The 11,421-nt window shown below is 41.4% G+C and overlaps 1 protein-coding gene across 1 annotated transcript; it reads right to left on the reverse strand.

Moving 5' to 3' along the window:
* Positions 1-696: 696 nt before the first annotated feature.
* THITE_2090002 (uncharacterized protein) lies at positions 697-10,224 on the reverse strand (the record flags this gene model as incomplete). The annotated part of the gene is made up of 4 exons (XM_003654778.1): positions 697-775; positions 828-885; positions 947-1,118; positions 10,219-10,224. The coding sequence occupies 4 exons, from the start codon at positions 10,222-10,224 to the stop codon at positions 697-699; spliced, it is 315 nt and encodes a 104-aa protein (XP_003654826.1).
* Between the last annotated feature and the right edge of the window lie 1,197 nt (positions 10,225-11,421).

Consider the following 11,421-nt stretch of genomic DNA (forward strand, 5'->3'; position numbering starts at 1 on the left):
CAGAAACGGTGACATCCCGTCGCGCTCAATTCCTAGTAGAAGGTGATCCTGCGGCTCGCTCAATGCCGTAGTGTACATTTGCGCCACGCAACCTGCATCCGACGACTGAATTTCAGGGGTGACGTGTTTGGCACCAATGGAGTTGCGCATTTCATTGGATCGAGGACGACGGAAGTTGGTTGGATCCCTTGGTGAGGTACCTCGCTGGGGTAAGTTACGGTATCCGTACTGCGGGAGGACATGCCATCATCGCCCGGCTGGGATGGTCAGAACGACCGATGGAGGCGGCCGACATCGCTCTCGCGACCCAGACTGCACTGGCAACATGACAGCACATACTGCGCGTTTCATGATAACAGCGAGCGGCCTTGCTCTCCTGACCGCGGGAATCACCTGCTCAGCACCTCAAATGTCGGATTTTGCTGCGCGGTCACCGCTATATGTGATACCGAAGTCGGACTGAAGGTAGGGCGGAAGGCTGAACCTAAGAGGCGGACGAAAGTACGGAGGAATTCAACTATCTTGCCTTGCAGCGATTTTACCTTGCCAGTATGTTGTTGTACGAGGGGAATGACCGAGGTCTCAGACACCTTGGCTCCTCAACATGTTTGGCTCCCCTCAAACCGCCCGTCTTGCTTGGCACCCAAATAGCGAAGGCTCCAGTATAGAATACATCGTCGTGCCCGCAACAAACACCTAGTAGATGCCGGGAAATAGCATGCTGACTTCGGATCTCCCCAGGTTCTGGTGTGCCTCGATGGCGTCGACGATGCAGCTAGATGTCCCTCGCGTAAGTGTTGACCTTTCCGCGCCACACATGTGTTTACGCAACAACCTCTTTTTTTGTCTTCCCGTAGATGAAGAAATCGGAAAGCGTGGTGATTGCTTTAGGCAGTCGAGACATGCCTGAGTTTAGGACATATTGATGGCGCGCCATGATCAGTACCTGGTAGGCAGAAGCGCTCGAAGAGCTCTACGACGGCAACGATGTAAGCCGATCTCGGAACAGTGTCGCCCACGCGCCGCGGGGGGCGCTTCTCGAACTCGGTATGAAGGTGTTCGTCAAAAGCTGGGTCAAATGCTGCCGACGAACTTGTAGCGATCGCCGCATCGAGGGCCTCGACCAGGTCTGTCAGAGTTACTGGAGCGGAATTGAGTCGAGTTGGTGTAACCGCACTTGATGTCCTCCGTAGTGAATCCAGTATCTGGCTTGCTCAAAACGAAGACAGTGATCTACTTCGCGACTCAAAGCTGGATTCACGAAGTAGGCATCGTCCTGCCGGGTGTGTAAGGGTTCGAACCACGGTGCAGCTCGTGTGTACATGCTAGTACTGGCGATGTATGTCACAGTCCGGTCTCACATGGTGTTAGTTACCCTAGGTACATTACCTGGACGCGGAGGTCAGGGGTCCATCCACAATCCACAGTGTGGTGGATGTGGTTGCGATCTCCGGTCATGATAACAAGATGATTCAAGATGGAAGCTTCCGTTGAGGCTGAGGATTCTGCCTGATTCAAATTGTTTCCCTTTAAAAGCTTCCCAGATAGCTGGAGGGCCTCTAGTGGCAAGGTGCAGGCATGCCCGTGTAATTACCATTCCCAGTGTACAGAGGTCCTCGGGAAACCTGGAGTTCATTTCATTCCAATACATTGACTCGCTGAGCACTCTTACAACGTACGGCATCGCGACGTCAAAAAACACAATGGCGACATCCACCGCTACCAAGGAGTTGTGGTTGGCAAAGCCGCGTGCGACCACTCAACTCCGAACGACAACTTTTCTCCGAACACACCAAACACACCTTGCGGGCGCCGGGCTAGAGCAACCAGAACAGGCCAGAGACCGGATGAAGCAAACTGCTAGTTTCGACATATAAATTGTCCGTAGTTGCAAGAACAGAGATGGTGCTGCAGGCTGAAATTCCTCCCGCAGTGCTTCCCTTGAGTCCGGAAACGGGAACCACGGCCAGTGCTTTGCGCCAGATACTGTCCATCAGGTTGGATGTAACTTGTCGCTCAAGGCAACCCATACTTATCACGCCGATCCCCAGAGCGGCGAGACCTCAAGGGTATTTGACCTGTGGACCGGGGGCATCGAGCAATTCGATGTCCCAGTCTGCGGCTCAGTTAAAGCCAGCCTGAAGGAATGACTGGTTATTCTGCACCATACAGCAATCCCGACCACCTAGCCGGGGAAGCGGCTGTGCCCCTGTGGAAGTCGCGCCGAGAGTTCGGTTGCGGGGAAAGTCAGGAATTGCGGCTGGGAGCTCTGCAGGCCTCTTCGAAACTAGGGCTGCCGGTACAGGGACGTTCTTGCGGCTCAGAGGATGCCGTCGCTAGATGCTGGAGATGAAACAGGCTTCCTCGACAAGGGGAACGCTGCAGCGCAAGTCGGTGGGCTCGAGCAGTTGCTGGGATTTGGACGTTCTCGCTGGACACCTTTCCCCTCATCAGACCAGACGACTACAGGTTGGCCGTCAGGCTAGCCCGAGAGATGCCGATTCCTATACCCCCCTTTCGTCTGGAGAGCAGCACTCCCGGTTTTATGGGACTGCAGGTAGGTAGATGTCTGCCTGAGTAGGAATGAAGAGCGCGACACTGAGAGAAGGAGGAAGCGCTTACCTAATCCTGGCAGGCCCTAGCTTACGGCGCTCCAAGTCCTTCACTGTCCATTAACCTAAACCCGTTTGCAACTGACCGCTAGCCGAACAATCGCCATAGCAACCAGCTTACCCCGCTACAACCCGATTTTAAGAATCGCCCCTCGCTCTATACAATCGCCCCTCGCTCTATGCAATTAAAGATATTTTAGCTACCTTACACCTTGCAATACCTCTAGGAGCTATAGGTAGGGTGTATAACTGTGGCTGCTATAAGCAAGATATATAACTGTGGGTGCTGTAGGGTACGTAACTGTGGCTGCCGTAGGCAGGGTGCATAACTGTGGCTACTATAGGCAGGGTATGTAACTGTAGGTGCTATAGGATACGTAACTATAGGTGCCGCAGGGTATGTAGGTAAGTAACTATAGGTGCCGTAGGGTATGTAACTGTAGGTGCCGCAGGGTGCGTAGGTAAGTAACTATGGGTGCTATAGGGTATGTAACTGTGGCTGCTATAGGCAAGGTATACAACTGTAGCTGCCGTAGGCAGGGTACCTATATAGGGAGGGGGGTGTCGTATAATATATGTATATAAGCCTGTTAGCCTTCAAACATCCTATAAGTTCCTATAACAGGTGTAATGTACTAGCCTTATAGCGTCTACAGATAAGCGTATGATCTAACTCTACCTACTATCATTTAAACCCCTCCTCTTATATAATCTAACTCTCTTATATTTTCTTCCTATACCTAATATATACCTCCCCTTCCTCTCCTATAATCCGTCCTTCCCTCTTCTTATATATTAATATCGTTCTTCCTATTCTACCTTATATACGTTTCTTTTCTTTTATACTCCTACCTCACGTTTACCTATATCTTTGAGTATACTACTCGTTTTTGCCTTAGCTCCTATAAAAGTCTCTTTGTCCCCCCCTTTAATAGTAGTACAGTTCTAAAACTTATTTACTATATTTATATATAGGAATGTTAAAATGTTAGTCGCTACTACTACTCTTAGAGGTAGTAGTATAGGCTACCGTCCTAGTAACGATAATAATGAAGACTATAATATAAATGCTTCTAAGACAACCCTATTATAGACCTAAGTCGCTTGCTAACTACGACGTTATAGAACTAAAATAATTGCTAAAAGAATAATAAACTATTGATTAGTAGGTTCGTTGTCGAAGGAGACTCTAACAACAAAGAAAATAAACTACTCTTCGACAAAGGAGAGTTCTATATATAATATATCGTCTACCTTCTTAGTAATACTAAGGTTGAATATACTCCTAATCGTAGTAAATCCTATAAAGAATGTCGAAGGGCCTATACTATATATAAGTAGGACTCTATATTATAGACAATAAACCTCTGCCTTTGGTCTAGTCTAAAGAAAATCCTTAAGGCGTATAATATAGGCTAGGCTATCGAGACCCTAGCCTAGAAAAAGACGAGCTTATAGCCTACTCGCTATATAGTCCTTAAATGCAAATTCTAGAAGTTAATATAGTCTTTCTAAACTACTTTTAACAATGTATAGACGTATTATATCCCTATTTAGCCGATACTACTCCCTCTATCTACTATTAAGTGGACCTCGATTTACATTGTCCTCTAGACCTTAGTCGCCTCCTCTACTATACCAAGCTACTATAGGGCTTTAATGCCCTATAATCCACCTACCTCCTCTCTAGACCGCTCTACCTAGCTAGCTACCTACCTAACTTATCGCTTAATAAGTAACAAGGAAGCCTACTAGCGTAATATATATTATCTAGTCGATACTATTACAATAATTGTTAATACTAATAACCATCTCGTCGACTACGTTTTAAGCTTACTATAGTCTAGCCCCTCTCTACAAAGTAGTTATAGCACAACTCCCACTAGGCACGATATTGCCCTAGTTCCCTTTATCCTATATCCCTAGCGCTATCTATCTTCTTCTATTGAGAACCTCGCCTACGTCCCTTAGGAATATGTTAATCCCTCTCCCTAGACCCCTAGTAGGTCTAATAGATAGTTAATTATAGAGGTACTCTCGTTGTTTAACGAAGATATTGAGCACTTGCCTACCAATAATATAGTGCTATCCAAAGACGAAGAAGCTATAGAGTAGGGCTAAAGACGGCTCTATCCTCTACTATAGCCCTATTCCCACTTTATCCTATACCTCGACCTATTATCGAACCAACCTACTAACTAGAGTAGTTGTAGCAACTTTAATATCCGCCTTCGCCCTACCTCGGAGATCCTAGAGTAGATAATACATTGGCCACCGACCCTACCTCCCCTTAGCTCGTACCTAGGTATCCTATAGTACTATAGGATTAACGCTAGGGTAAAGCTAAAAGACTACCTATATCTAAAGAAGGAGACCTAGTTAGTACGTTAGGGCCTCCCTATACTTATATTTTTCTTATCGTTCTTTTGTAATAAGGCTATAGCTAGACGTATTAGGGTAACTATATACCTAGTAATGCTACTAAGCTATATTCGTTTTATCGTTATCGTTTCTTATAGGGTAGTCTATATATAAATATTACGTTTTCCTTTCCTCCTATAGTTCGATACCAGCCTATCGTTATATCGTATATCTCCCTATTTCTATTTGAACTTATTAAATATAGTAGTATCTAAGAAGTTCTCTAGGGGCTCCTACATTGGTTTATTATAACCTATCTATTTAATATATATATTATAGTTATTCTCTCTCCCCCTAGCGTTCTAAGCTTTGAGGATCGCCTCTACCCTATACTCCTACTAAGAAATACCCTCCTTCGATATAACCTATATAGGGTCTAGCTACTTATCTATAACTTTCTATAAAGGGAGTAGATTAAAGGCTATTTGCTCGACTAGATCGATATAGAAAGTTAGATATAGACTACTTAGTACATTGAGCATTATCGTTAAAGGGGTAGGTACTATAACCACCTTATACTTAGTATTTAGCTAGTCGAGTTTCTTACTAGGGTAGTTCGTCTTTATATTATATAGAGAGAGCTATACCTCGTCCTCTACCTTAAACCTCTTAAAACTAGGTAACGAGAGCAGTTCATATTCGTCTACTACCACTACTATATATATACAATAGCTGCTTAGGTCTACTCTATTCCCTCCTTTAGATAGTAAAGGAACTTAGTAGTATAGCCTTCTAAGGTCGCTATAAGCGCTATCGAGATTATAATAAGTTATATAGGGCTTATATCGAACCTATAGAGGAGGTAGTTCAAGCTTACCCTAGTTATAGACAAGTCCCTATTGTTAAATATAAACTAGTAGGCTAAGAGGTATTTAGGCTAGTCGTACTATATAAAGGAGACGAAGATCTAAAAGATAGCTTATACCTTTTAATTGACCTACTCTATTCCCCTATCCGTCTAGGGATAGTAAGAAGTCGATAAGAGCTACTCTATCTCTATCGCCTTATATAGCGTAGTCTAGAACCTATTTAACTAGTCTAACCTATAGTTGGTTATAATTTAAGTTGAAAACCTATAGAAGTACTACTATATATTATAGAACTAGAGGGTATACTCTTCTACTCTTATCAAATATATTATCTCGAGCTATATATACTTAGAGAGGTGGTTAGTAATTACTATAAAGTAACTAAGCGCCCCTTCGTCTTTTGTAGAGAGGTCGGTTATAAAGTCAATAGAGATCTGCTTCTAGAAGCAATTAAGGATAGGCAAAGGTTGTAAAAGCCCTTGATATAGCTACTAAGAGATCTTGCTCTAATAACACTGATTATAGTTCCTAATAAACCGTTTTACATTAGATAATATAAGGTCCTAGTAGTAATCTGATATAGAGAAGTGCTATAGATACGTAGAATAACAAGATGTCGATTGATAATAGTGGTAGATCGAAGATCTAAGCGGCGGTGCGCTAAGAAATACATGCCTATAGGGCAGAACATATATACGCACCCCGCCTACCCGATCGGGCCTAGCGTTGCAAACTCTACAATGTAGGGCGTGGGGCACCTTTATCTAATCTATATACACAGATATATAGGTTATATAACCCCCCTATTCCTCCTACCCTATATTAAGTCTAGGCCTATAGGAAAAAACGGCAATGCCCTTATTGCCTTGCTTATCTAGATCCTCTATATCATTAAATACCCTTTAATCGAGCGCTACGATATAGGGCTAGAAGCGTAGTGCCGAATTGATCTAGATAGCGGTCAACTGACTTCTTCCGCATCTAGTTGTCATCTATAGGAACAGGGTTCTTACAAAGCTAGCCGCACTTATAGGCTGGTCGAGGTGCCTAATTAGGTGTAGAAGGCTTATTATAAGAGACTAGGCGATCTAGATAATCGCCTTTGTAAGCCTAGTATTCGTCGATTAGGCGCTATATATAGCGTAGCTCGTATACGGTCTTCTAGACGCTCTCTTCTTAGCTATAGCCAGTCTATTTGATTAGGTATTTAAGGCCTTTATATATAACCTTGTAGTTAAGGATTACGTCAACCTTGTATTTATCGCCTAATTCATTGTTATTAGAGGAGTAGTCCAATTGAGAGTCGACAATTAGGCTAGAAGGTAGCGCATTGTAGCTAAAAGGATCGTCTTCCTAAGGAGCTAGGCGAAGGTAAGCGATAGAGATGACTAGGTAGATACCTATATTGGCTAGGAGATCTAATTTATACGCTAGGTAGCCGATATAGCGCTTAATCGGAAAAGGTCTAGTGCACTATTGCGAGTACTTCTAGGATAGGTTGCCTAGGAGATAGTAACCGTAGTATAGGTGTAAATAAACCTTGTCGCCTATATTAAACTTAATATCGTAGTATTTACTATTGTAATAGCGCTTAGTATATACTATTGTAAAGTCTATACTTAATTGAGTATCTTAGTGTAGAGCATCTTATAAAGCTAGGATAGTAGCTAGCTCAGTAGTAGCCTAGTTGGTAAGAGCTTCTAACGGTCTAAGAAGCTTAAAGCTAAAGAGCTACTTATAAAGCAAGGATTTAATAGCTTTAGTATAAACGTTGTTAAAGTGCTATTACAGAGGTACAATAATATCTAGCCAATTGTTTTTAAAGCGCTTAAATATATAGAAACAGATTACGATTTCTATAGTCTAGTTCTCACGCTCCGAAAGGCTATCCGCCTATAGGTAGTAGGATATCGTTATTAGCAACTTAGTGCCTAGAGCCTTCTAGACACTTTGCTAAAGGTCGGAAGCAAACTTACGATTATAGTTAGAGATGATCGTGATAGGTATACCCTAGTCGCTAAGAAGCAGTTGGCGAATTAGTATATGCCCCTATTCCTAAGCCGAATAGCTAGAATTGCCTAGAATAAAGAGGGTACATTTCGATAACTTATAAGACACTATAAACAAGCTATCGAAGTGCTTATAGTTTAAGAGCTACTAAGGTAAACCGGTAGCTAGGACCTTTAGAAGGCCTAGAATAAAATCGATAGCAATAACGTATATTAGCAAGGTATCGGATAGTTGAATCGGTTGATAGTTACCTAGATTAGGGCGACGATCCGTTGCGTTGACTTAGTACTTTAGGTACAATTTAATATATTTCTTAACGTTATAGGTTTTATAGGCTATCAACACACCTTGTAAATCGTATAATATCTGCTTAGTACCAAAGTGGTACTTCTTATTGTAGGTAGCTTCTAAGATAGTTTAAATCATTTTATAAAGTATATAGAGCGAGCGTAATCTATTAGGTCGAATATTATAGAGAAGGCTATCTACAAGGATAAATAGGAGGCTAGGCTAAGAGAAAACTTTACTACTGCTCTCAGTGGCCGATTCAACATTAAGATCTTTAATAATAACGATATACTTAGCGTTATAAAAGTATATAGCTGTGAAACGAGCTTGGAGGTCGTTATCCAATTTCACTTCCACGAAGGCGAACCAAATGTTATCAAGGACTACGTTATCGTCGATAGAACCGTTCTTATAGCTCGGGTCGTCCTATAGAGCCTTTAGACGGCTAAGTACATTAAGTATAAGATTCAAGTGGCCTAGAAGGTGATAAATCTCTAAGTTGTACTATAAAAGATAAATAGAGGCGTTGATAAGCCTACAATTAGCTCGCTCAATAGACAACGTATCTAAAATAGTCTAGTTGACAATGCCTTTTATAAAGGTATAATCCGTAAAGACAATGATAGGCTTATACAACGAATAGATTATAGTATATAGCTTCTTAACTACCTAAACAAGGTAGGCGACTTCCTATTTGGAAGGTCTGTACTAGAGTTCCTCCTTAGTAAGGCACTAGCTTAAGAATATAACAAGCCGAACTTAAGTCGACAAGATAATAGTTCTAGGCTTCTATTTGTAGCTATTAGCGAGGTAGAACGCTATAACGCTAAAGCTACACTCTAGGCACCTATCGATCTATAGGAAGAGAGTCTTATTAAGATCAAAGTAGACTAAAATAGTTAGGTCTAGCTTATAGATAGCGTCCTAAACAGCTTCGAAGGAGGCTTTCTTGGCTAGCGTAGGTTCGAAGAAAGTCTTAGCGCAATAGGTAGCGCGCTTACTAGGGTTGCTATATTGTACTTAGCTAGTAGCTCGGCCTTTCGTAAACAGTATAGTCTTACGGTTCTAAAGAGGCTCGATAAGCTATATATAGTATAGGATCAAATAGTATAGAAATCCTAATACGCCAATATACTGCTTTAGAGCCTTCAAATTATTTAAAAAGGCGAGGTTCTAAAAGGCGGCTATATAGTGCTCAATGTTGGTCAATCTGAATCTATCGATGTAGAAACTAAGAAGCTCTACACTAGGGTATACGATATAAGATTTAGCTAGTATAATAGAGATGTTCTTCTTCTTAAATAGACTAAAGACGGTCTCTAAGTGCTTAGTGTATTCTTTAGCTATATCGCTAAAGATAATAATATCGTCGATAAATACTTAGGCGAAAGAGGCGTAAAGGCGAAGCAACTAATCTATAAAGCGCTAGATATATATAGGAGTATTATAATAGCCTATAAGGTATACTTTCGGCTATTCCAATCCGCGAGGGCTAATCAAAGTAAAGCGATTGTAGTATAGAGGATAGACATTAAATTAGTAGAAGAAGAACATAGTATCGATCGTAGTAATAAACTTCTTGCCTCGTAGATATACGATAATGTCTAATTAGAGTAGTAGAGGGTAGTTGTTAGGTACTATAACCTTGTTGAAAGCGTATAAATCGATGACTATATAGCCCTTGATCTTACTACGAGAGGTATACTAAACGACAAATACTAGGTATATGAAAGGAGTGGCCTTTATAGCCTATTCGAAGCGCTTCTACCAATATAGTTCGTCGAAGGTAGCGTTAAGAACTTTGCAATTATATATACTTAGAGGGTATTAGTAGGCATAGATCTTCTAATACTACTAGCCTTCTACGAAAGGCATTTATATTATATCTTCTTCGTCTTAGACAATCTAGCCCTTATCTTTCTATAAGCGAGGATAACGCTTAATGATATCGACAAATCGCTATACTAGCTTACGATCTTAGGTATATACGTATACGCCCTCTAAAGTAAGTATCTTTAGTAAGTCGGTAAGTATCTTAAGGCCTAGAGTCGAATACTTCTCTAGCACTACCGGCTTACAGTCATCTATAGGCAATTCAAGGCTAGGATTATACCTATTGATATAACTATTAGCCTCTAATATAGGAGGTATATTGCGCCTATTAGTAGAATCTAGGTATATAAGCTTAGAGCTTAGATTATACCTATTGGTATAGCCTTTAATGCTAGGATCCTAGATTGATTAACGCACTATAGGCTAGGCTAGCTAGCCTAATAGGTATACTAATTAGTATAATATAGGTCTAGATTTAGATAAAGTAGTCAACTAATATACTATATTACTATAAGGCGTTGAGGACTCTAGCAGATCTCAAGAAGATACTAGAGATTAAGATGAAATATCGTTTACGAATTATACTAAGTCTCCTAGAATAGCGTGAACTAGGCTATATATATCGAAGGCGGCTAATACACTGGGGTTAGTATACTAAATAGCGGTCTAAACTAAACTAGAGCTTATAGTAGTAGACGATATAGTAGTTAAGGTAGTCGCTACGGTCAATGCTATAAAGGCTATCTCCTAGGAATAGGCAATATAACCGCTATCGTCAATATCTTTAATTTAGCTAATAGGGTAGCGCTTTAGAATAGTGAGAACTCCCTTAGTCGGGTTCTTAAGAGCTACTACCTTAGAGGTCTTAGCATTAACAACGGTATTCAACGTAGTAGGATAGCGAATATTGAACATTATAGACTAACCTATTAGGAGAGGTTTATATTCTATAGCGATAAACGCTTCCTATTTAGGCTATAAGGTAACGGTATATATAGTCTTAACCTTATATATATAGGGAAACGTCTAAGTATATATAGCGAATAGTATATTAAATCCTCCTAGGATACTGTATAGGCTAGCGATCTTCGTACTATAATCGATAGAGGCCTAATATAGATCTAGGAAGTCGGCTTCTAATAGGAGGTTGGCGGATAGCTTATCTACTACCTAGGCGGACTAAATGAACTTAAGGAGGGCTAGGCTAGTAGCAGTGACGCCTAGTAGGTAAATAACAAAGGTCGTCTACTAGGTAGGCAAGGTCTTTTCGATATTACAAATTCAGCTATTACAATGCTTAATCGAATACTCGAGGGTGCTTAAGAAGGTCTTGTCGATAATGGAACGGCTAGCGCCTAGATCGAGGTAAACTTCTAGGTCCTTATAGTCGAGCTAAGCATAGGCCTTGATATATAAGTATATATAGGCGCTATATAGGCTATCGATAC

This window comes from Thermothielavioides terrestris, chromosome 3 (genome assembly GCF_000226115.1).
Source record: "Thermothielavioides terrestris NRRL 8126 chromosome 3, complete sequence".
Classification (NCBI taxonomy): domain Eukaryota; kingdom Fungi; phylum Ascomycota; class Sordariomycetes; order Sordariales; family Chaetomiaceae; genus Thermothielavioides; species Thermothielavioides terrestris.